At 51.1% G+C, this 25,796-nt stretch overlaps 5 protein-coding genes across 5 annotated transcripts; all 5 read right to left on the bottom strand.

The window, feature by feature from the left end:
- Positions 1-242: 242 nt before the first annotated feature.
- On the bottom strand, positions 243-1,574 carry LOC100826088. The gene has a single exon (XM_014896524.2). The coding sequence runs from the start codon at positions 1,386-1,388 to the stop codon at positions 495-497; it is 894 nt and encodes a 297-aa protein (XP_014752010.1). The 5' UTR covers positions 1,389-1,574; the 3' UTR covers positions 243-494.
- A 5,590-nt stretch (positions 1,575-7,164) lies between these two features.
- LOC100822101 lies at positions 7,165-8,619 on the bottom strand. The gene has a single exon (XM_003563223.4). It carries the CDS (start codon positions 8,395-8,397, stop codon positions 7,318-7,320), a length of 1,080 nt encoding a protein of 359 aa, XP_003563271.2. The 5' UTR covers positions 8,398-8,619; the 3' UTR covers positions 7,165-7,317.
- Positions 8,620-15,265: 6,646 nt separating this feature from the next.
- LOC100821790 lies at positions 15,266-16,970 on the bottom strand. The gene has a single exon (XM_003563222.4). It carries the CDS (start codon positions 16,532-16,534, stop codon positions 15,629-15,631), a length of 906 nt encoding a protein of 301 aa, XP_003563270.1. The 5' UTR covers positions 16,535-16,970; the 3' UTR covers positions 15,266-15,628.
- Positions 16,971-19,271: 2,301 nt separating this feature from the next.
- On the bottom strand, positions 19,272-22,011 carry LOC100821478 (NADH dehydrogenase [ubiquinone] 1 beta subcomplex subunit 2). The gene is made up of 4 exons (XM_003563221.4): positions 21,780-22,011; positions 20,340-20,385; positions 20,177-20,245; positions 19,272-19,599 (listed from the first exon to the last, which is right to left on the bottom strand). The coding sequence occupies exons 1-4, from the start codon at positions 21,884-21,886 to the stop codon at positions 19,570-19,572; spliced, it is 252 nt and encodes an 83-aa protein (XP_003563269.1). The 5' UTR covers positions 21,887-22,011; the 3' UTR covers positions 19,272-19,569.
- Positions 22,012-22,692: 681 nt separating this feature from the next.
- On the bottom strand, positions 22,693-24,261 carry LOC100825774 (expansin-like A4). Its single transcript, XM_003560275.4, has 2 exons — positions 23,852-24,261; positions 22,693-23,685 (listed from the first exon to the last, which is right to left on the bottom strand). The coding sequence occupies exons 1-2, from the start codon at positions 24,149-24,151 to the stop codon at positions 23,050-23,052; spliced, it is 936 nt and encodes a 311-aa protein (XP_003560323.1). The 5' UTR covers positions 24,152-24,261; the 3' UTR covers positions 22,693-23,049.
- Between the last annotated feature and the right edge of the window lie 1,535 nt (positions 24,262-25,796).

Here is a 25,796-nt window from a genome sequence, read left to right as displayed (position 1 = left end):
TCGGTTAAACCGATAAATCGGTCCGATATCCGATTAGTAGTCACTACCCGACCGAACAGTTATCGATTACCGATTTCTTGAACAATGCTTAAATCTAAGTCGACGAATCAGACCCGTTAACATTTGAGGGTCATTCTCGCTCTCTCCTCTCCCACATGATATCGTTGGATTGAGATCCGATGGTCGAGCATCTCAAATGATTTCTTACTAAAAATCAGTCAACTGATCAATAGCAAAACTGGTAACATATTCTTAATTTTTTTCAAAAAGAAAATCATCTCAGTTGTTTTTAATTATTGCAGCATAACTGATTAAACCTTTCATCTTGAGATCTCTGCATTCTCTGGTGATTTGTTGCAGTATCTCACGCCGGAGTACCAAAGGATCAAGGACGCCTACGTACACACTTGATCCCCTCACAGTTATTCATGAAAATCTAAAATTAATCTCTTAACCAATCCTGTATGTATGTAATGTATATGTATGCAGCTAAATTAGATTGTGGGCGTGTGGATGTTGAGCAGGGAGACCCTGGTCTGCAGGAGGCTCCTGAACACCTTCTCGCTCTCGCCCTCCAGCTCCCCCACGCACTGCTCCAGCTCCCGCAGCTTCTCCGCCGCGTCCCTCTGCTGCTCCTCCATGGCCTTCTTGAGCCCGCCGCTCCTCGCCGGCGCGTGCGCCAGCAGCGTGGCCAGCCTCTTCTTCTTGGGCGGCGACGACGACGACGAGGAGGAGATGGCGGAAGAGGAAGAGGAAGACGAAGCCATGGCCATGGCTGCGGCGGCGTCGGCGAGGGACGCGACCTGGAGGAACACGGCCGCGGACGCCGCCGCCGTCTCGCCGACGGCCTCCGCCACCGTCCCGGTCAGCTCGCCGCCGTCTTCCCCGGCGCCGGCGTGGGTTGGCGTATGCGCGCAGCGGGCGGCGAGGCTGGCGAGTTCCTTGGCGGCCCGGCGGAGCGCGCGGGCGGCGGCCTCGAGCTTGGTCTTGGCGGCCGTGTCGTCGTCGGAGCGGCGGCGGAGGGCGGCGCGGAGGTCGGCGGCGTGGTGGCGGAGTGCGAGGAGCGCGGCGAGGAAGGAGCCGTAGGCGTCGGCGAGGGCGAGGAAGCCGTCGAGGAGGAGGGTGCCGCTGCCGGAGACGGGGGAGGCAGAGAGTTGAAGGGCGTGGGAGAGGAGGAGCTCGTCGAGGACGCAGAGGAGGGCGCGGACGTGGGCCAGGGAGAGCGGGCAGCTCTGGCGGGCCGGGTCGGCGGTCCAGGCCCGCAAGGCCCGGAGCTGGTCGTCCACGTGGCGCAGCAGCGGGTGCCGCTGGCTCGGCACGCTCGCTGACCGCACGTGCCCGCCGCCGCTCCTTGCTGCTGCTGCAGGGCTCATCGCCGTCGGCGCCATTGATCGTTGAGTCTGTAGCTTGAGTTTCCGCCGCTGGTTCAGTCTGTAGCTTGAGCTCGATCGATCTGGAGGATGAGGCAATCGAGTGTGATCGGTGCATCCGTGTGAGGCATTTATATATATACACGTATACGTGCAGCGAAGAAGCGATGTGGGTCGAGTGAGAGTAGAGATGAGTTGTCGTGCTCGTGGCCACTGTTGCAGACAGACGTATGGAAGCTTCGCTGAAGATGGCGAAGTGGACGTACGGACGGACTGACGGCCGGCTGGCTGCTCTTGCTTGTCTCCTCACATGCATGCATTGCACAGGCCACGTGGTGCTCTCCAGACTGTCCGATTGGGAACCCCAACGGTCGGCTGATCCAGATCCATGGATGGATGGAGAGAGACGACTTGCGTGAAGACGACGGCCGGGTACGTAGGCAGGCGCGCAGGAGATGCTGCATTTGCCTTTTCGTGCATGCCAGCTACGGATGTCCGAGCGCTGCCGGTCACCGGTCCGGACGACGGCGACGTGTATACGCTTAATTATACGTATCGTACTTGCACGAATGGAATCTCTCTGCGATCGCAAATCGAAACGCGATGGCTACTTCTCGATTGACCTTAGAGGGAAGGAAGGAAATTTGGTGCTGTAGAAGGAAGCGTACAAGCTTGGTAGCTATGGATGGATCTCTGAGGCACTGTAGCTGACTTGCTCGTTTTTGTTTTTTCGCCAGCTGATCGATCGACCCACGCTTGGACAGCCTGTTTCCTGCGGTGTACTGTACTACATCACGCATCTCACTCGATCGAGCTCCTGTCTGTCTGTGCTGACAGTGTCCAATGGCGACGAGACATGACAGCCGTGCATGGCGCCCTACGAGTGCAAATCTCACGGGCGTGACAACTCAACCGGTCCATGCCTAACTTGATCGATCCAATTGTGCTGCATCTCTCGATCCACACAGCCTTGTTAAATACTGCGTGCTAATTCATGCCTATGACGGCCGGATCAGCACGCTATAGCCTTAACCACTTGGATCAAATTAACCAGCAAGTAGCTAGCAAGGTGAGCTAGAGCTTAATTAGACTGGTCCTTGCTGTTTAGATTCCCAGTGCGTAGCGCGCGTTTGACATTTATGATCAACTTGTTGAATTTGCTTAGATTCAACCCTGATCAGGATCGGTGATATTATATGGTGCAAGTCGTTGCACGTTTTAACTGTGTGTTTACGACACGGTCGGGGCCATGCTCTGATCCAACTGTGATTTGTTATTTACAACACAGTTGATAGTTTGATACTTCCTCCGTCTCAAATTAGCTGTCGTGGATTTGCATATGAAACTATGTGAGTGCAGGACGAAACCGTGTGTGCACGCCTAGATCTAATGTATAGTCTAGGCACCGACTCTAGATCAAACTAACAAGACTACTAGAGAGAGCTAGACTGGCTTCATTTGGTGTTAAGATTCTGATTGTCTCCTCTGACAATTAGCTGTAAGTCCAAGCTCAAATTAAGCGAAACAGCCGCGTGTGGACACCATCCTTTTACTCGTCTTAATTTGGACTATACTATTGTTCAACAGTTTTGCTAATTCTCGGATGGTCAACATATTGAAGTTGTCCAGTATATATATCCCAGTCACTTAGCCTAATTAAATCCGCACAGCACTTGGCATAAAAGTTGCAGCACTGAATCTGAAAGTGTTCGCAATTTTTATCAACACGTGACTGGGAATTCCAGTCTGTAAGCTTTGGAGGTTTGGTTCATGCATTCGTTTGGTTATTCTGATTCATAATAGTTCGGAGAATTTGCTCTGCACTTAGGATGTGAAATTAAGAAAACAAGCATTGCAATCGGTGAGTTTGTTTGCTTGTATATATTCGGCTTTCTAACTTGAGATGAACATGTTAGTTTGCTTGTGTTGTGAGCTCGACACAGGAAGGACGACAACTGCATCGTCCAAATTAATCACACGCCATGAGCAGTTTACTGATGAGCACAGACTAATTCAGTAAACAGCTTAAATTAAAGCCCACCGTACTAATTAAGTAAATCAATCAAGCAAGACTCTGGACGCATATACATGTATGTGTAACTCTGTATTTGCGCCAGCTCCTCCTCCCACCAGCTTTGGCGACGGGGTCAGCGGGAAGTAGATGGAGCGGCCGAAGCTTGGAGACATTTCGAATTTTCGACGGCTAAGCTAGTGTTATTTTGGTGCTGCAGTGCTGCTGCTTCCTGTTGATAGATATACATACTTTTGTAGTAAAATAAAACATTTATATGCGTCGGGCCGTAAATTTTACGTGACGACGACTAAGTCAACATTTTTCAAACATGAGTCAAGACGTCCACATGGCACGATCAATCCTACGTGACAAAAAAAGACAAATCAACAAGTCAACCGTCTCATAACATGGTCAAAGGATCAAATGAGTTAGAACAGTGGTCATCGAGCATTGACACTAACCTTTATCTAATTGTTGTATATATGCAAGGATCGATCGAAAGGATGGAGCTACAACTTACAATGAATCAATGATGGAGGAAGCCATGTAGGCAATAAGTTGGTGCCGCTGGTTGCACGTGCACGTGTGGCCGGGTTTCAAAGTCAAATCGACGCGCATGCCAGGTTGGGTGGCTGGCTCGACGCGCCGGCCGTGGATGCGACGCGATGCGATTGTGTTTTGCTTGGGTGTCATGTTCCTGAGCGACGAGCTAGTATAGGTGTCGGACATGCACTCACTCACGCAGGGGGTCAAAGAAGCTAGCCGGCTCTCAACACATGCATGACCTGTGCTGTGACGCACGCGGCTGGCTAGCTAGCTAGCTACTAGTCCGTTGGTGTGCTGCATGCATCCCTGGCCATATGATTGACTGTTTGACTAATTCAGCTGCTCATTGGCCAAGATGCGGAACACGTATATATACGGCCTGGCAACAACGAGGGACGACGATCTTCCTACGAGTACTACTACCGTCGGATCGATGTTCCGACCGAGTCGTGATCCACACATGTGGTTTGACCGTGGGCACGGTGATACAGCAGGGAGTGTACGCATTGTTTTTGTGCAGGCAGCGCAGGCCAACCGGACACGCGGCTGGTGAGCGATCCAGATCCACCCCGGCACCGCAACAATCGGATCCGTGCGTGCGTCCCGTTTTGTCCCTTTGGCGTCCCAACCTGGGAGACACACCCACAGATCCCAAATGTTTTCATCACCTACTCTGCTTACCTATAGCTAGCTAGCCCTAGCTCCATGTCATCGTGTGCGTATGCACGCAACGCATGACGAGATTACTCACCCTTCGGCCGTTGAATGGCTCTGTGTATAAGCTGCCGCAAAACTAAGCTAAGCTGCTCGCTCCTTCCGATTCTAAATTGTTATCGTTGTTTTAGTACGGGGTCGGATGTACGCGGATGGTACGTATATAGACACCCATTGGAAATCCAACCTGAGCGTTACGTCCACAAATCATGAATAGTTCGCTCACAATTCGCTCATACTCCTACATATGCATGATCCATGTTCATCCCTCAGTCGGTCGATGAGGTGCGCGGCCGGCTCAATTATACGATCCAGCAGATATTCATGATTGTACTACTGTAATAATTTGGCACTACAGATCACAGAACGCACGTTGCACACGAATGGGTTGTCGTCGTCTTCCAATTAATTCATAGCTACCTATACGTACCGGCCGTCTGGTAGCAGCAAAGTGACCTGGCTTCATCGGTTCGTTTGTGCACGCACGCATGCATCTTTCTTTTTCTTTTTCTTTCGAGTTTTCAGCAACTATCCAGATGGATCGATCGATCATACGGATTCCATTGCTAGCTTCAAGCACAACAGGGCCGAATGCATGATTGAATCGAAGAAAATGCAAATATATGGGTGTCTGCCGGCCAATATACCCTGCAACTAATCCTGATGAACCGATCGCGTGCTTAATTAAGCTTGTTTGGTAAACATTTCAACGTCTCGTCGTGATCATATAATCATCTCCACACAGCCGACGCACTCCATGCATGCGTGGATACAATAATAGTACTACTAGTGCTTGCAAGCAAACGTCTTAAGCTGGAGTATATAACTACCAAAATCCCAGAGAGAGATTTAGATTCTAGCTATGCCAGGACGAAACTTTGCACGAACGGATTCTCGCTATAATTGATTCACGGCATCTGTGGATCGAGGAATTAGTGTAGCTAGTAAACCTCCTTTGTACAGCCCCAAATTATCCTTTTGGCCTTCGAGTCCCCTTTTTGGTAGTGAGCAGTCATTTTTTGGGCGAATTTTTTTCTCCACTACTGCTCCCTCCGACCCATAAAAAATATCGCACAGTTTGTACTAATACTAAATGGGCGACACTTTTTATAAATCTGAGTGAGTAGTAAACTGAGCGCAAAATAAAATTAATACGGACTACATGGAGAAACCACAAATTGTTTCTCGAGTAAAAAATCATTAGTCAAACATCAAGTTTTCTAAAGTAGTATCCGTTCCGTTCCTAAATACTTGTCGCTCCTAAATATTTGTCACTATTTTAATGCAAATTTGAACTAAACAGCGACAAGTATTTAGAAACGGAGGGAGTAACTTTTTAATCGCCGTGGAAACGCACACACACCCTGGTTAGCCACGTACGTCCTTCGTATAGTTGCCCTGAAGCCTACGTACGTGCACAAATCATGCGTACAGGTTTAACTTCCCCCGTGTATATGATCTGTACGTCAATTATACGATCGAACCGATATGCATGACTGTATTAATAATTTGACACTAGGATATCACAACGCACGTTGCACACGAATGGGTTGTCGTCGTCTTCCAATCAATCAATTCTTAGCTAAGCTACGCACCGGCCGTCTGGTAGGCAGCCATCGATAAGTTCGTTTGTGCACGCACGCATGCATCTTTTTTTCCTTTAAAGTTTTCAGCAACTATATATCCAGATCGGTCATAGGGATTTCATTGCTAGCTACAAGTACAACATAGCTGAATGATTGAACTGAAGAAAATGCATTTATGATGCGGGTGTGCCGGCCGGCCAATATGCCTACATACAGCTAATCCTAAGGGACCGAACGTGCTCGCTTCGCAAACATTTGAAAGTCTAGTTAATCATATACGGAGTAGTATATCTCCAGCCGACGTGCTGATCAGACCTCAGTGCTTGCAAGCAAGCATCTTCGTAAGCTATTCGATCGATACTCAATGCCCGTCCAAATCCCAGAGAGAGATTTTGATTCTAGCCAGGACGAAACTTTGCACGAACGCATTCTTCTTCCCATGGATCGAGGGAATAGTAGCTGCATGCACTTGAGCACAATCCCGAATTATCCTTTTGGTTTTTGCGGGCTTTTTTCTGGGTGGGGGAGTTTTTTGCAGTACTAGTGAAATTGGGGAACACCGCTTAAGCAAATTGCCAGCAAACAACTTTGTTCTGCATTGTCTCAGTCTCAACACTCTGGTTTGTATCATGCGAGTAGTAGCTAGGATCATATGGAGGTAAGCGAATCCTAAACAAAGCTGCATCAGGACCCAGATCAAGAAGCTACCAGCCTACCACACGTCTATCCCGCCCTTGACAACGCATCACCTAGGCACACAAAGTTCAGATACTGATCGTCGCACCTTGATGTCGATCTGAAAGGCACCTCAAACAATACTCCAAAATCTGATGCAGCGCACAGGATGAGACGAGAGACGGTTAATTCGGTCGGTCGATCCAATTGCTACCCGTTCCAAAGTCGACACGATCATTCAGAGAGGGACAGATATATATGCTGTGAAACGAGAGCTAGTTTTGCTCTTAATTCGTTGATCGATCAATTGGTATATGTACACTTGGGGGTTTGGACAGACATCAGAACGAATGTCCAAGAACTACTAGATACGTCAGATCAGATACACTGCCTGCTACTGATAATTGCTTGCTCAACAGCACGTTTGGGTCTGGATGTTGAGGAGCGCGACCCTGGTGCGCAGGATGGCTCTGAACACCGCGTCGCTCCCGCTCTCCATCTCCGCCGCGCACGCCTCCAGATTCTCCAAGGCGGCCATCTCCCTGTCCTCCTCGTCGGCATCGGGGGAGGAGGCAGCCTTGGTCCGCTTCACGAGAGCCATGAACGACAACGATGCCGTGCTCTTCTTGGAGGCCACAGCAGTCGCTGAAGCGGAGAGGGACTCGACGGCGGCGAACACGGCGGCCGACGCGTGCGCGGCCGCGAGCACGGAGTCGGCGATCGCGCCGGCCACCTCGGTGCCGTTGGATGAGGGGGATTTGGTGCAGGCGGCGGCGCGCGCGGATGCGGCGAGGCGGGCGAGGTCCTTGTCGGCGCGGCGGGTGGAGCGGAGCGCGGCGGCGAGGCGGGGCGCGTCGCGGCGTCGGAGCGCGGCCTGGGCGTCGGCGGCGTGGGCCTTGAGCTCGAGCAGGGCGTCCTGGAAGCCCTGGTGCGCGTCGGCGAGGAGGAGGAAGGCGTCGAGCAGGCCGCCGGAGGAGGCGGAGGAAGCGAGGGCGGACTGGGCTTCCGGGAGGAGGAGGAGGTCGGCGAGGGCGGCGTGGAGCGCGGCGAGATGGGCGAGGCCCGTGGCGGGGGAAGCAACGGCAGGGCTGGCGGCGGCCCAGGAGCGGATGGCGGCGATGTGGGAGCTGAGGTGGGCGAGGAGCGGGTGGGAGGAATAGTTGTGGTTGTGGCCGGGGAGGCTGGCGGAGCGGACGTGGTAGGCGGCGGCGCGCGCCCTGGAGGTCCGAGCCGGGCTCAGCGGGAAGGAGATGGAGCGGCCGAAGCTGGGCGCCATTGTTTGTATGTGTTGTTGCGAGCTCGATCGAGGAGCTACCGAGCTAGTCGTTGACTTAGCTGGCTTCTGCTGCTTGCTTGAGCTTGTTGGGAGCTTGTGATGGGGAAGGGGGAGAATTGGACGGGGTATATAAAGAGAGGGGCGGCGCCGGCCACGGGCAGCCCGGGGACACTGGAGGTTGAGCTTGCCTGGTAGTAAGCGCGTGTAGGCATGCATCCATGTGCACGTTTGGGTTGGTGGCGCTCAAGGGGGGGCAAAGACAGGATCCGCGAGTGGCGGGCAGAGGCGCGTGGAGCCTTTGCGAGTTGCGACCTGGCCTGGTGCTCGAGCTCGATCCAGCGGCTCAGCTCACCAACTGCCTGCAGCACGAGCAAAGCAAAGCACACATGCAGCAAGCAGGCAGGGGGGAGGCGCGCGATCTGATCTGATCTGGTCCCCGGCCGGGCGTCTGGCATGGCATGCATGGTGCCACGCCTCCACGGTGATCCCAGGGGCTGGGTATTCGAGGGCACAGGTGCAAGCGCCGCCGCGCGTTGCGGCCGCCTGGGTATATGCCCTTTCCTGACCGGAATCCACCGCGTACTCCGTTGGTTTTGCTGCTATTTCGTGTTTTTTTTTTAAGTTCCAGCAAACGTTTGGCTTTTGATGTATTAGCAGAGAGAATAATTACAAGGCTGCCATGAGACAAATGAATAAGAAAAAAAAAGAAAACCCGAGACGTGAAAAAGCTAAGAAAATCAACGTGGTTTCCAAAGTAACTTCCTAAGGGCCTCGGCGCCCGCGAAAGCCCACTCGCGGGCCTCATCCTTAATGAAACAACAAATCTGGTGAAACGAAATTTTCTTGTCGTTGAACACCCTGGAGTTGCATTTGCGCCATATGGCCCAACAGATGAGGATGAACATGGATTTGATCCCTTGGCGGTGCTTGCTCCGAGTGGCCGAGATCATCATCTCGTGGAAGGAGTCAATTGAAGCCGAAGCATGGCAAATAGCGGTGGTGATGCCGGAATAGTTGGGCTAGAGAGCCACCTCGCACCAGATCTGCCGGGCCCCGGGACACTCGACGAACAAGTGATGCGAGGTTTCTAAGTTGCGGCGACAAAGGACGCAAAAGTAGTCGTTGGGCCAGCCCCTGCGCTGGAGACGGTCGGCGCACTAGAGGCGATCATGGAGGAGAAGCCAAGCAAAAAATTTGAGTTTCGGGGGTGCCCAAACATGCCAGACGTTGCGCTCGTGGTTCGAGCGGACGTGGCCCTCGAAGTGCAGTCTGTGGGCAGAGCGGGTGGAGTAGCATCCATCGGCGGTGATAGTCTAGCGGATGGTGTCGGGCACGCCAGGGAGGAGGAGGATGTCGGCGTGCTGGAGCATAGACCATGCCTGGACGAACTCGAGAAGGAGCTGGGTGGAGAGGTCATGGTGCAGGTCATCCATCCATTTGGAGCCATTGAGAGCCTCTGAGACGGTCCGCCATTTGCGTCGTGTATGTGCAAACAGCAGGGGAAAGGACAGACGGAGGGGGTGTCCGCCAAGCCAGTTGGAGTGCCAGAACTTAGCCGTGTTGCCATCACCGATGGAGACACGAGTAGCCGCAGCGAAGAGGTCATGGTCCGTGGCATCGCAAGGCGTTTGCATGCCCACCCAAGGCCGCTCTGGAGCACGCCATTCGAGCCAGAGCCATCAGAGGCGAAGGGCACGACTAAAGGCTTCGAGGTTTAACAATCCAAGCCCACCACGGTCAAGCGGAGAACAAACTTTTTTCCAGCTAATCTTGCACTTGCCGCCCACCAAATCATTCTCCTCTATTCCCCAGATGAAGCAGCGCCTGATCTTGTCCAGAGAAGCGATGATTTTTTTGGAAGTTTGAGCGCGGTCATGGCGTAAGTGGGGAGGGCACTGAGCATAGAAGAGTAGAGCGCTCTGCGGCCGCCGGCGTTGATCCATCTGCCATGCCATCCCGCGAGGCGAGCACGGGCGCGATCAATGATATGCTGCAGGTGAGCTAACCCTGTCCGACCAAAGGACAGAGGAAGACCGAGGTAGTGAATCGGGAAAGAGGACCGCTCGCCGGAGAAAGGCCGGAGGACGTGATTCATGTCGATGCCGCTACATCTAATTGCGGCGATGGAGCACTTGTTGGCGTTGATTGGGAGGCCCGTAGCGAGGCCAAACTCAGAGAGGATGCACAGAAGAGTAGCAATCTCATCGCGGATTGGGTTGATGAAGACGATGGCGTCATCGGCTATTTCGTTCTCAACCGCGCATCCTTGGTGTGCATTCGCTTTACATAAAAAAGGATCGAGCCATCTACTCCACTCCACCGACAGCGGTGAGATCAAGTCTTGAATTTACTACAACGGAGTATGAGCTACTCCCTCGTCGCTGCTAAGAAACCATCGACGGCAGATCTGATCTCGATCGGTGGATGAACAAGTAGTGCTACCGGCTCAAATGACTGCAGACGGTGGCGGTGATGCGATCGACCGTTCCGTCCAAGGGCAAGACAACAACAGCAGCAACGCGTACGTACGTACATATGGCACACGCACCTGTATGTCAGATTATCAATAATTTCCTGCCTATTTAAGTTTGTGATTCACGATTTGATCGATGTTGCTGTCTCCCATTTGCTAGTTTTCTGCCTATTAAGTTTCTCAGATCTGCTAGCTAGCTAATCAAGCACTTGCCGATTAACTATACTAAACCGTAGTTGTTGAACTAATCTAACCAGACGCTAATTAACCCCGGGCGCTCAAATCTCGACGTGGTTAAGATTCTTAAAATCAAGTTTGCACGCGCGTGAGGCAGGCATACCTCAGGTGCATGTGGGGGTGTTTTTTTGAGATGAAAGATGTGGGGGTGTTCCCTTCCGCGCAGCTAATTAACTAATTAATTGATTCATCATCTGGATCATCTACTGTAGCTTAAATGACAAATGAACGACGCCGGCTGATCCCATAACAGAGTAGGAGGGATCGGCCCGCCTCCGGGCCGTTCGATTTGATTTTTTGGGGATGTCTGATTGTTTGCAACAAAAACACCCCACATGCAACAAAAATGTTCGCCGTGCAACATTTACCTGATTTTTTTGCAACAAATGAATTCCCAGCAAAAAAAAAAATCTTGCGTGCTTGCAACATGGTAGATCCCAGTGCAGATCAGAGCAGTGACGGTCGCCTGTTGTGTCTCGAAACATACGGAACACGTGTCATATATACACCCATCTGGATGTGGATTAATGATCTGTCTGGTGCCGGTCGATCGGCTCCAATCCATCCATCATAGACCGATGGATCGATACGTGTAGATGCATTTTTGCTGCTGGATCAGGAAGGAACAAATTCATTCATTAATCACGTCCCATATGATGCACGAGAGAGCCGGATCGATCGGCCGGCCGACCGCCCACCGTCCGGAGCAGGGTCAGCTCCCCGACAAGCTAGACATCAGACATGCCATGCCCGCCGGCCACCGCCGGGCCGGCGTCGGCAACACGCTCCCATCGTGCCGCATGTATGTTACCCTGGCCGGCCTGCTCGCACGCATTCTAGGTTTCCCTGCCTTTGCGCCTAATCTGGTCGCCAACGAAAGCACGTCGTAGATGGTAGACGGCGTCAGTCGCTCCGTCGACAACATGAACAATGGCGCGCGGGCGGTACGTGTCGTCGCTCCCGGACAAGACGAGCTGCACGCATGCCGGCCGGCCGAGCATGTACACCGGACCGACAGGATCCGGCCGCGGCGGGCGCTGGCTGTTGGATGATGCGGCTGTATTGCGGGACTACGTCCGGCAATTGGATGTACCTAGCGACCGTAATTCTCGTCGAAATCTTACATGTATTTATACATTTTTTAGAAATAAATGTAGCTCGGCGATGCATCAGCATGGGCGCCCGCCGGCGGTTGGGCGATGCTGTCCATCAGTAATTCTAATCTTGGCGTGTCGTCCCGCGCCATGTAGCTAGTACTACAAACGTAGCTGCATGGACAGGGGCGCCGGCCAAAACATGCACATGTGAGCGATCGATCGATCGATGATGGCGGCATGTCGGCTCCTCCGATCCATAGATCCAAGCCAAACGTAAACCGTGTCGATTACATATACGCAATAATCAATCACGTACTCCCTCCCTCGGTCCAACATGGAATGATTCAAATTTAACTAAAATATGAATGTATCTATATCAAAATCGTTTTAGATACATGTAATATTTGGTCAGTTAATATGGAATCGGAATTCGAGACACGCCATGCATGCTCGCCGACCACCGTATTGCCCGGTGCCGGCGTCGGCAAGAGAGACGCTAGAACTGATCGATCCCGTTCCCTTTGCGTTTTGGTCGATCGTCCATACATATGCATCGCCAACACCACCTCAGGCATCCATATGCCATGCCCACACATATGCCATGGACCATGGTTCGATTCTCGATCTCTCGACGTATCGACCGACAGCCTGCAGCGGGGACAGCCAGCCAGGGCCAGGCCCCTACGTACATATAAGAAAGCATATGGAGGATATGCGCCGTGTCGCCGCTCCCGGACAACATACAACAAGCTAGAGCATGCCGGTCGATCGATCGACACGATCCGCTCTGGGCGCGCGCGCCCTCGGCCTCGGGCAGACAGCACAAGCGCTGGCCGGCCGGCCGGCATCGGTCGCCATGCAATGTCGTTTGTTTTGTTTTTCTGGTACGGACGGACCCCGACGCCCGCCCGTACTTCTGCCTTGTTCGTACACAGCGCATCCACAGAAAAAGACAAAGACAACCGGTGCTTCTTTATCGATACGAAGATCGATCGATGAGCCCTCAACATCTTCTTCATCCCACGGTTAATAACAGAGATCACACCTTAATGAAAGAGTAGCGAGGAATATAGGGATGTGTGATTGCCGATTGGAGCTCAAAGATCAAGTTTCCTTGTATTTTTTTTGTATCGAGGCAAGTCCATAGACTAATAACTGCCGAGTTTAAGCTACCCCCACGAACTCCAATACCTGCAAAAATACTTTTGAAAAAGAAAATGCAGTACCATTTAAAATAGAGCATCCGACTCTCTATACAATTTAAATCATCCCTGGCCCCGTCTAGAAGTTGATTTGCGCATACGGGCATGTTTCCGGCAAGTTGACTGCCGTGCGCACGAAATGTCTCTCATGTCATTTTCTCCTCAACTTTTGGTCCAAATGTGCTGAAATAATCAATCTTGACATTAGGTTCGCAACAACATTTATGATTTTCTATGTTTTTTTTATAGAAACTTTTTTTCAGTTTAAAGATTGAGCCAGAAACAAATTTATGTCATTTTCTAGTCAACCGTTGCCGGAAGAATTGAGGTGAAATTTGAACATTTTACTCTGTGTAAAATTTTCTAGTTTGAAATCGAAGCCAGGCACAAAATATGCATTTTGTACTGAATCCTTTGCTGGAATGAGATGAAGTTTGAACAATTTACTCATGGAAAAACATTTTCAATTTTCTTTAGTTTAAGCCATGAACAAAATGTGTCATTTTCTATTGATCCGTTTGTGAAGCTGAAATTTTAACCGTAAGCTGATAACGTAATTTGTTATTTTCTCCTCTTTTTTCAAGAATTTTATGGACTGGACATCGTTAGCTTACTCAGTCAAAACCTGTTGGCGAAAACCAGCTTCTGAATGGGTCGGGAGGGTGATTTAAACGATGTGAACCGTTGAAGGTTATGTTCGAACTGGTATTACGGTTCAGAGGTAACATAAACTTTGTGGTCGAGAAGAAGGTGTATTCACTTATGTTTCCGTGTTGCATTTACGATCGAATTTTTTCGAACACGCCGAGCGGCGTGTCTTTCCAATAAGAAGAAGGTGCAAGAAGCGCAAGTACAGGCAACAACAGAACCCCAGCAGGGGCCAAAAGGAAAACAAAGAAAACAGAAAAAGAAGAAACGGAGAAGAAGAAGAAAAACGCCTTAGGCAACTATACAAGGAGAGGGAGAGGCCCAACATCCGGGGGACGGGCATGAAGAGGGAGACAGCCAAGCTGGCTAAGGCCACGTGCACCGGCGCCACGCCACAAGTCCACCTCCGCTAAGATGTCTTCGACGAGCCAAGCAACCGTCGGGTTGGCCCCCTTAAAGATGCAGGCATTCCGAAGCTTCCAAATCCGCCAGAGGGAGAGATTGATGAGCGACCGAACAGCCTTCACCTTGCCTTGGAGCCATCGAGCCCCGGCCGAGAGCCGCTCAACAAGGTCCTCCGAGGGGAGAGGGAGACAACAAAGAGCCCCAGCCCTGGACATCTCCTCGTGAAGAACCGACTTCGTGAAGGCACAATCCATGAGAAGATGAGTCATGGTTTCTGGCGCCCAAACGGGCAGCACGTGTTGAAGAGGAGATGTCGGCATTCCAGACGGTCCGCCGTCCAGCAGCAGTTGGCACAGGCAAGCCAAAGCCAAATCCGGCATTTCAACAGTGTCCAACAACGCCAAATGTGCGACCAAGGTGGGAAAGTCGGGCGTTCCTCAAAGAAATGAAGGTACGCCGATTTGGCAGAGTAGACACCAGAGGATGACCACCTCCGGCGGAGCACATCCTCCTGGCCCGCGGCCTCCAAGGTGCCCACGAGCCGAAGACATTCGGCCATGCCTTGGGCATTCAGGGGACCCGAGATGTCCCTAATCCAAGCACTCCCAGCAAGGGCATCCGCAACAGAACAAGTACGGGTGATCCTCCGGCCAACGGCCATGAAGACAACCGGAGCGAGAAACTCAACTGATTTCCCATCAATATGATCGAATTTTCATTGCACCACCAATGGCGGAGCTGCTATAGAGCCATTGGGTTCAAATGAACCCAATGAAAAAGGTAATTCCTTCACTAACTTAGTCTTTGTTTTGCTTATTTAGTGAAAAATTACACCATAATTAAAGGGATCGAACCCAATAGCCTAATTCTCTAACTTCGCCAATGTGCACTGCCTTTTTTGTTAAGACATCCTGTATTCAGATGATGGCATTACTTGTGAGTTCTATGGAACACCGTACATGGATGGGCCTTAGCAGTAAACATGTAGGACAGAACTTCTGATTCGGTGGATTCACGTTCCATTTTGTGCAACTGAACAACCCAGCATTGCAGGAAATGGAAAACAGAAGGGGTTGTGTAGTACATATTGTTCTGAAACATGAATTTTTTTCTGAATAGCTAACTGGTCGGATCGGTCATCGGTGATCAGAGACAACGCTTAAACCCTGGCACAAGTACAACAGAAAGCGAGCATTTTGCAACATGCAGAGTTTCATACAGCAGCAAGAGCCAAGAAGCATTGCAACAGTTGCACAAATTCCTTCTTCTGTTAATCAAGCAGTACGTGGTAGTAAATTATTTACAGTTGCGCTGGTTGTTTTTCTTGCCATTAATCTCACTAATTCGCAATCTCTTAATCAAGCTTGGTAGACCAGAGATGGTTGTTAGAAGATGTGCGTGGTGTGGATGTTGAGCAGGGAGACTCTGGTCTGCACGAGGCTCCTGAACACCTTCTCGCCGCCGGCCTCCATCTCCTCCACGCACTCCTCCAGCTCCTCCAGCCTCTCCGCCATGGCCGCCTCCTCCTCCTCCCCCATCGACGACGACCCCGAGCACTTGCCCTTCGTCTTCGTCGTCTTCACCAGGCACACCAGCGCCGCCGTCCTCTTGCACGAGCACGCCGATGCCGATGCCGACGCCGCCACGGACGCCGACATGGCCGCCACGGCCCCGAACAGCGCGGCGGACGCGGCCGCCGTCGCCGCCGCGGCCTCCATTAGAACCCCGCAGAATTCATTGCTTCCGCCATGGCCGACGATGCCGCCGAGCGGGCTCATCATGCGCGTCGAGGAAGGTGGGCGGACGAGGGAGGCGAGGCGGGCGAGCTCCTTGCCGGCCCTGCGCTGGGACCGGACGGCGGAGGCGAGGCGCGCGCCGTCGCGGCGGCGCACGGCGGCCAGGGCCTCGGCGACGTCCCGCTTGAGCGCGAGCAGCGTCTCCTGGAAGCAGCCGTGCGCGTCGGCGAGGCGGAGGAACGCGTCCAGGAGCCGGTCGCCGTTGCTGGAGGAGGAGGGGAGGAGCGCGGCTTGGGCCTCGGGTAAGGCGAGGAGGTCGGCGAGGGAGGCGTGGAGCGAGGCGAGGAGCTCGAGGCCCGCGGCGATGGCGGCGGACGGGCCGGCGGCCCAGGCGCGGACGCCGAGGATGTGGGCCTGGAGGTGGGCGAGGGCCGGGTTGTGGGGCCGGCAGGGCAGCGAGACGGACCGCTCGTGGTAGGCTGATGCGCGGGGCTTGGAGGAGCAGCGGGACGGGCTCAGCGGGAAGGAGATGGAGCGCGCGAAGCTGCGCGCCATGGCTGCCGACGAACTGGAGCTCGAGCTCGAGGCTTTGCCTAGCTTGATGTTCTTCTGTGTGAGAGTGTGCCGTTGCTGGCTTATAAAGAGGTCCGTGGCTGTCTGATGATCTCAGCTGAGCTGATCTCGCCGAGTTTGGCAAGTCTAGCAGGTGGTCTCTGACAGCGAGACCCGCCAGGCGAGGCGTGCATGGGAGAGGGGGGTTTCAGCTGTCTGTCAGAAACTCAGACAAAGACAAGTGGCATCAGTATCAGCAGCATGATCCTTCTTGGTTTCTGGCCGGCCTCTGTTTTCCCTGCTTTCTTTTCTGATGCGTGATTCATTCCAGAAATTCAGATCGATCGATGCATATCGCCTGAACAGAATCAGGTTTGGGATCGGTCGAGATTCATTAGTTCAGCAGATCAAGGCCGGACGCAAGCAAGCAAAGCTAGCTACACACAGGCTGTAAGTAACCTTGGTAAGTGGTGACTAAAATTAATCAAGTTGTTTTCTCGGCACTCGTTGAATGACAAGAGTTTCTGAAAAATGTCGATTGGAAATGTTAGTACAAAACTGGCCAGCCACGCTTGTCCGTAGACTTTGCGCGCGCGTGCACTCGATGCTCGGCCCGTTGGCTTGATCAGGGCGGGGAGAGATCAGACAACACAAGACATGGAGGCGTGTGCTGTTGTTAATTTCGACATGGATGATGAAGCAAGTTAATTAGGAATGGGGTAACAGGGCACGACGGGATGCAGGCCGGCCAAGGACATGATCCGCGACGCGCGGCGGCTTACTTAGCTAGCTAGTTAGGAAACGCGTCCGGATCTATCTCAAGGGCTGGCTGCACTCCGCGTTTGCCAGATCGGACAGCCTCTTGCCTGCCTTCTGGCACACTAAACGTTAAACGATCTCTTACCGTGTAGAGGCTCAGCTGCGAGCTGCGTGCTTACTACTGCTAATGCCAGGTGTAACAGTGGTTGCTTAAGTGTGGTTTACTGCTGCATGCAAGTGTGGCTTGTCCCCTGCAGACCGTGCAGGGGATCTCGCGAGTTTTGATGCCGGATGATTTGCGAGTTGCAGGGCCGGGCCGGGGTGCGCGCGCAACGAGTGGGGTGGGGGCAGGATCCGCGAGGCCAGGAAGGACCAAGAGGCAACTGCTTGTGCCTTTCCTTCCTTCCTTCCTTCCTTGTGGGCTTCCCTCGTGTTTCGTGCCTTCTCCTTCACATATCTTAACATAACATAGATCGATCTACAACGGATGGATGGATGCAGTTCGTGCAACGGCATTGCCACCACGACATATAATCATATGATGATCATGATTCATGATGAGATATAACTATTAGTATATGTTAAGTACTGCTTCAGTTGGCATGGTTATCGTCGATCAGCACAAGATGACAAGATGAGTTGACAAAATGTGTGTGCTAGAAACCCCCCCTAGCTAGAGCATTGCAATGATGCAGACTCGATCAGCATTTGCGGCCGACCAGCCTCTAATGAGGCAGGTCTCGTTTGTTTATTACTATAACCTCACTGTACTACGAGCTTGATCAGCAGAGGAGAGACAGAGAGATTCGCCCCTCAATCCCAGCCAGCCAGCTAAGCCACTCGTGCGGGCTGTTCTTCCAACTCCCAAACCCAGAGAGAGAGCTCAACTGCACGCAGTGCTAGCTAAAGCCAGCAAAGCTAGTGATTCTTGTCCTTCTCGTCATCTTTGGAGCTCACAAATTTGTACTAAATCTGCGGCGACAAGTAATACACGGCTGAGACAGAAAAGGCTTCATACGCGACGCGATCCTCCTCGTTCCAAGCGTCGTCGCATACATATCTGCTGCCTGATGGATGATGATCCGTGGGGATTTACGCTGACAACGCACACGCGATCAAGATTCAAGAGATCGATCAGCGTTTGCGGCTGCGGCCGACCAGTCTCTAATGAGGCCGGTCTAGCATTAATTTGTTTATGATACTACGAGCTCTGAGGCCGAGAGAGATTCGACCCTCGATCCCCCAGCTAAGCCACTCGTGCGGGTTGTTCCAACTTCCAGACCCAAATTAATTATGCTCAACTGCAGTGTTAGCTTAAGCCAGCAAATTAACGGACTTTGGGGCACAAGGATAGCTGGGCAACAGACTTGCCTGATGAGCTACGACCTGGCAGGGGTGGGTGTTGTTTTGATCCAAAGGATTGTTTTCCTCGTAGATTTTTATACTTCCTCCTTTTCAGACGGAGGGAGCACTTGGCATTGTAAACTTCTGGACTGTGTTTATGCTGTTTTTCTTCTTCTCTTTTCTGTTATTTTTTCTGAGTATGTTTTGTATCCTTGGATACTCGGTAGTTTCTTTAATGGGAATCGATGGAAAAGCTCATCTCTACAGTCAGAAAGTAATTTTATTTTTCATTTGGTGATGTTTGGGTTTGGTGCTTAATTGGACCAGACACTACTAAGCTAATACTATGGAGTATGGAGTACTGCTGCTGCTACGTGCTGATCGATCGATACACTGTACTCCACATGTTACACGGGCAATCAGGAAATATACAGTTACGCGTACACGATCAAGATTCAAGATCGCCTTCAGAGCGAAGCGACTGAACAACCAATTCAGAAAAATAATGGATACCGTATGTAGGCTGGCTGGGAACATAAGCATGAGACTATGGGCGGGCCAAATCAGGCCCAGATTGAGCTCATCCTTGCCGCAAGCACACGACTGGAGACAGCCAAAAATGACGCCGGTTCAGCCAGGATACGGCACCAAACATGTGTTCTCATAGTTTTGTAATGTGTAAATTAACAGAAGGGTGATGAATGGATAACAAAAAACTGTAATCGTCACCATCAACGGAACAAAACATACACAGGCTGGTCGTCCCGGGTTGCCAGCCTAGCTTGAAACCGAAATTACACCCACCAGTCTGCCGCAAACAGTTTTTTTTATCAAACACAACAAGAATTTTGCATTACGCTTATTAACAGAGACTTTCGGTTCCAACACGTTAAAAAGCAGCAAGTCTCCGCAGCCCGCCTGGTGCAGTTCAACACTTAGTGAGATGGCGACGACGATGATGAGGCCTGCACAAAAATAAAAAGAAGACAAGAGCCCATGACTTTCCCACTGAGGCAAAGAACTACGCATTTTGTTTTGTGTTTCTCTTGAAATAATTAAAGCCACTGTTACATCAGCTTTTGGCACTGGCTGCATTTTGCAATCCCACATGGTAGATTATTCCATTTGCTAAATGTATGTTTCCGGAGGTAAAAAAATCTAACCAAGAACTAGCATCATGCAGGTCATCAATCAGCTGGTATCCCTAGCAGATCAATATCCCTCCCAAACTGAACCACTCCCAATATGTTTGTTTCAGCAGTACCATACAACGATGACAGTGAAATGGTTGTGCAACTCCCAATATATGTGCTTGTAGGACTACCTGGCAACAAGAGCCTAAACTTGATAATCATCGCAGCAAACAACATTTTAGTTATCTTTTATAACATATGGTTCTCACTGCGTTAAATGGGTTAGACAGCTCAAAACAACGATGAAAGGAACAACATAGCAAGCAGTAGCAGCTTCTTCAATTCGTCACCAAGGAGATGAAGTATGAGTTTTACAACAATAAGTGGAGATGTGGTTTGAAGCTAATACCTCGTGCTCATGTGCATGTCCATGACCATGAGAGTGATCATCGTGCCCATCCCAAGGATGACGCATACCCTAAAAACATTGTGATTATTAAACATGTATGCAAGTAGTAAATCAACATGTGTACAGTGGAAGCAGAAAAGGTCAAAGTAGAACAGAGTATTACCAAGAGCACAGCACCGTCCTGCTTAGCCCTGTAGAAAATCCAAAACCTGTAGACAGCAAACTTTGGTTATGATTGTGAAAATACAGCAAAAGTGTGTCATTAGAATAATCGGATCTGAATATGTATGTAACAGTAATTATACTTTGGTAAGCTTAAAATCGCAGAGCATACAAGACACAATCAAGGATGCCAGGCTCTAGCTTGAACAAAAAAACAAGTTTGGTATTTTATTGTCTATACTAGTGCATAAATACTAGTGTGGTCATGGTAACATATGCACGCAGATTCTGGAGAGAAGCAATGAATGACTTAACGAGGAACCATAAAGAACCAAGAAAAAGGATCAAGCGGGCTGAAGAAAACAGAAAAAAACACTGAATGGAACTGAAGACTTTGTATCATGCATCTCCGTCGGGCTGCGTTTTTTATTTCTCTTTAATTATGGCATTCTGGTTTCATGTTTATCATGGCTGTGTCGTTGTGGCGCTGATATTGGTTACTAGATTTATTTATCTATCAGCGTTTGTTGTTTAGCTGTAGGTGATTGTTTTGGTGTAATTCAGATTCAAGATTTTTCTAGAATGAAAGAAAGAAAAAAAAAAGACAGATTCTAGCTGTTCTGTGATGCAGATGCAAAGGTGATAAAGATACATACCGTTGACAGCATGCAACTCTTTCCCTATACAGGAGATGGTATATCAATAGTTGCATAGCACCATTTTACTCAAAGTTAGCGCTATTCATTCGATTTTTATACTGAAGACAGACCATGAACCTGGATAGATGAGACGATCATGTTTGCTTACTGACTGTTCTTTACTTGTCTGGTTTTGAGTAAGGTCAGTAATTGATAAAATCGACAGAATTCACAGTTATTATGGATGACGCCTGAAGGTGAGAGCTTCTTCTTAATCTGATGCCAACAATAGCACCGGAAACGCAACTGAAGAAGATGATCACCTACCTACAGTAAGAACATACTATAAGCCTAAATTTGAACAACTAGCTACGAAACTCTCTAGTACATTTGCTACGGATCAGTGCAACACAGACGACGCAGCAGCCAGTAAATCGCATAGCCTAAACTGAACCAGATCGGACAAGCGATCCGTGCCTCCCACTCTAGATCCCCAAATCGGGCGCCTGCTATGGATATTTGCACGTAAAATCGCCGTTCGTGCGCCCTTTTATCCCCTATACATAATCAGTGAGCAAAATAAATGTTGGCAAAACTGTTCCTAAATCCCAACCCAACCTATCCTAACCTAGAAGACTCCCCCGCAGAGGACGGGATCCTATTCGAGCAAATCAGCGCGACGCGAGAAGCCGGCAGGCAAGCGCAAATCGGAACTCGGAGCAGCCAGAATCGGGGGAGCGCGACGGAAGGGTTGGGGATTTGGAAAAGGGGATCGAGGCAGCAGTGAGCAAGTATGCACATACCACATGACGGCGCAGAGGCCCTTGCCGGCGACGGTGTGCCAGCGCTTGTTGTGGGGGATGGTGTAGCCCTTGTAGGTGGTGCCTCCGTGCGCGCCGCCGCCGGCCATCGCTGCCGCCGCTCTTCCTCCTCTTCCTCCCGGTCGGGTTTGGTCTCGCCTCGTCGGGTGGTCTGCGCCTGTGATGGTGGTGGCCGGCGAGTCGTTGGGGATGGATCTGATTTCTGGCTCACTTTGCTTACTGTGTGTTGGGGGCCCAAGAGAAGGTGAAGCCGAAGCAGAGGAAGAATATGGGCCGCATGTTTCGAGGCACATGGATGTTGTTTCTTCGGATGGGCTTAAGCCCATGTGTGCTTCTATATTGCAGGTCCAGATCGGCCTGTGACTCCACTCTTGGAAAATCATTTGTTAAAATCATTGCATTTTAAGATTTAACTTTAATTTTTAATTAGACTAATGATACAAAAGCTACTTGCTACGGAAAATCATAACCTGAAAATAGTTTTGATCGGCATAAGTCTTATAACACATGATGTACATATTATATATGGATCTATCGACGATAAAGAAAGGACACTTGCGAGAGGGATATGTCAATGTTTTCTAAACAGTGACGGCCGGTCGGCTCGTAGAGACCAATTTAGTCCTTTGTTAAGAGGAGGAAAAGAAACTGCTACGTCTAGATTAATTAGTTGCTCGAGCCGTCAGCGATCGGAACTTGAACGACGGTTTCCCGTCGATCCCGGACCGTCGACATACGATTTCCCCATCTTCCCCGGCCGTGCACGCAATAATACTCGTGCAAAGGAAAGCGAGACGTCGGCCGAGGAAGAGAGGAGAAGGAGAGGAGGAGGAAAAGACGAGCCGCAAAAACAGTAACATTGTCATGTGATCCCAAGACCAAAACAGGCGATGCATGTACGTACGTGCTAGTAATATCGATTGATCATTGAGCCTCACGTGACGCTACAAGCCAACCTCCCCGGTTTACGGCCAGACATGTACCGATCGATCCACAGAGCAGTCAGACAGGCTTTGCTCTTCTTGTCCTAACCCCAATCTCGCGTCATCATTCAGACACGTAATGTACAGCCGCACTGTACAGTACATGCAGAGCTAGCTAGCTTGTCTTCCCGGTCGGTCGCCGGCCGGTGCATGCAGTCGCGTCGCCATTGCTCCGCCTCCGATCGTCGTCGTTAGGTCCGATCCGAGCCGTCGATCGTATAAATCTGTGTACGCAGCTCCGTGGTGGATGGAACTGGAAGCACGTCAAGTCATCTGAACTCCTCTTCCTTGTGGACTTCTTTGTCGTCGTCTTCGTCTCCGGCGGAGCAAGAGCAAGTGCTCACGGCGAATTCGTCCACCCTGAGCCCGGTATCGTACACCCTGCCGGGCATCCGCTCGGCGGGGAGCACCTCCCGGTCGGCCCGCAGCCACTTGCCGCCGGACCCCGCCGTCACCACCACCCGCAGCCGCAGCGGGCCCGCCGGCGCCCGTGTCGTGCTCCACACCCCATCCCGCCGCGTCAAGTAACGCCATGAAAATGAAGAAGAGGACAGCGTGGCGGAGGCTGCAGGCGCGACCTCGACGGCGGCGATGTCGGTCTGGCCGCCCAGGTACAGGAACCGGAGCGCGAGGCGGCCACTGTCTTTTCTGCTCGTCTCCTCCACACGAACCGCGAGGGTCCTGTCCTTGTGCAGGTCGCAGGGGATCCTCCTGAAATCCACCTCCACTGCCTGCTGCTGCAGCAGATCGCCATGAACGGCAGGGGCAGCCATGGCGGCCAAGGCCTCCCTGGGAAGCATGAACCACCCGCCGCTGGCGGTGGCTGTTCTGTTCGTCTTGATCTCGTCGGTGATGACGACCTTAACGCCCTGTTGTCCGCACGAGGCCCGGTCCCTGCACCTCAACTGCAACAGCAGCAAGATGGAACAAATTCAGTTAACTAGTACGAGAATGACAGACATTCCAATATGATTAATACAGGTCAATTTATTCTCTGCAACTCTGAAGAATTGAAATTGGCTAGCCCAGGAAGAAGGATTGACAGAGCTTTTGTCGAGACATGATGCGCACCTGGTAGCAGACGCCGCAGGCAGCTTGGCCGCGCCGGAAGAACTCGGCGCTGGCGGCGGCGAAGAAGAAGCCGCCGCTGGCAGCAGCTGATGAGATCGCAGTCCCGTAACCGCAGGCGGCGCCGGTGGCCGCGTCAGGAGGGAGGATGGAGGCGGTAGCACTAGTACCGGAGCGGCGGCGGCGGCACCAGCCGCAGCGGTACGACGAGGACGGAGCGGATGAAGAAGCGCTCGCGGTGGCCACCGTGAGGCAGAGGAGGGTTAGAACTAGAAGCAGCTGCTGCGCGACGGCGGCGGCCATGGCGTCAAACCAAGTCGTCGATGGAGACAGATAAGAGATCGCTTATGGGTACATGGATTGATCCGGTGAGCTAGCTAGCGTGCGAGTTTAAGGAAATGGCGCGCTGGGGACGTGCGGGCCATGAACTAGCTACAAGCTGGAGCGTATATATATATAGGAGTGCTATAGTAGCGCTGTGTGGAAGATCGGAGGAGATCACGAGACAACCGAAACCGATCGATACGATCATACCATGTGTGATACCTCGACCACCATAGTCTTTTTAATTAACGGAAGTTTAATTTAGAGACATGCCAATTAATTCGATAGAATTGATATGTTAATAAAATCATTTATAAATAATAATAAATACTTAATCGATTATATATATAAATTAAATACATTTCGCAAGACCACGCTTTTTTCCGTCTAGTCTTTCACACAACCGTAACTGTCGCTAATCTTCTCCCATAACCATCACTCTGGCGTTGATAACTCAAATCTGCTAGATTAGTACGATTAATTAGCAACGTTTTTTTTACGAATAGAGAGCCCGGATGACTGTGATTCGGGTTATTTGAGAATGCTCATCCGAATAGTTATGGCTATATATGTGAGAAAAATTAAAGATGATTGTTATTCCGTGTGTTTTTTTGAATTTTATAAGAAAGTACGATCTTTTCGAAATTTAATCGTATAAAATTTATATTGGACTAGTACATTGCTCGTGCGTTGCCATGGCCCAGGTGTAAGATGGTCAGGAGTCGAGCGGATCGCAGATTTGGCGAGGCGTGCTGACAAAGTTCTGGCGAGTCGGCAGTCGGGCGGATCTGGGGAGACGCCATCTCGGACGGAGCTTTGTAGAACAGGCAAAGGAGTTTATGTCGGCACCCCATATTGCTCGTGCAAACATCGCCTCAGAGAAGAATTCGTTTTGGGTTTGAAATCGGAGAAGAGCAACCCCGCCGACGCCTGCAGCCGCTGCTCTGCCGCCCTGCAGGCCACGCTTGCTGCCGATGCTTGCCGCTGCTTCGGCCGGAGTCCACGAAGTGAGCGGAGGAGGAGATGGGGCCGGCGGCCACGGGAGGGGGGCGGGGGGGGGGGGGGGTGGGGGGGGAGGGCTCGGGAGGTGGAGGAGGGGGCCGGCGGTGCCGGGCATGGGAGTAAGGTACTGGGGAGCGGTCGCTGGAGGAGGAGGGGTGGAGGTAGGGGACAATTGCAAAAAAAAAAACCGAGTTTTGCAGAAAAGCCCAGTTCCGTCCTCAAATTGGACTGCGTGTTGATTTCTGAAAAAAAGAAGGACTGAAACGAAAAGATGCCCTAACGGACGAAACCCAACGACGGAAACGTTACTGCTTTTATTATTATTAGGTACAGAAGATATCTGGATCCACTAGGGGCAAGCTCTTTTCGACTTCCTGAACCGGCTTCTTCAAGAAGATGCCATCCCCCAGCTTCCTGTAAAGGCCACCACCTAAATTTGATTAGGCTATCAAACTAATTTAGTAAACTATTTTGAAATTAAATCTAGCTAAATCTATGTGGGTTCTTCAAAAAGTTAGGTGAGAGCAACTTTGATGTAAAACGAATCATGTAAACGAAAAGAACGCACCCTCATGGATTCTACAATATGCATGTCACGGTCGATGGATGGGCGGGGTGTGTG

The sequence above is a fragment of the Brachypodium distachyon genome, chromosome 1, assembly GCF_000005505.3.
Source record: "Brachypodium distachyon strain Bd21 chromosome 1, Brachypodium_distachyon_v3.0, whole genome shotgun sequence".
Classification (NCBI taxonomy): Eukaryota; Viridiplantae; Streptophyta; class Magnoliopsida; order Poales; family Poaceae; genus Brachypodium; species Brachypodium distachyon.
Note: the sequence above shows the minus strand (reverse complement) of the source record. Positions and strands in the feature narration are given on the sequence as shown.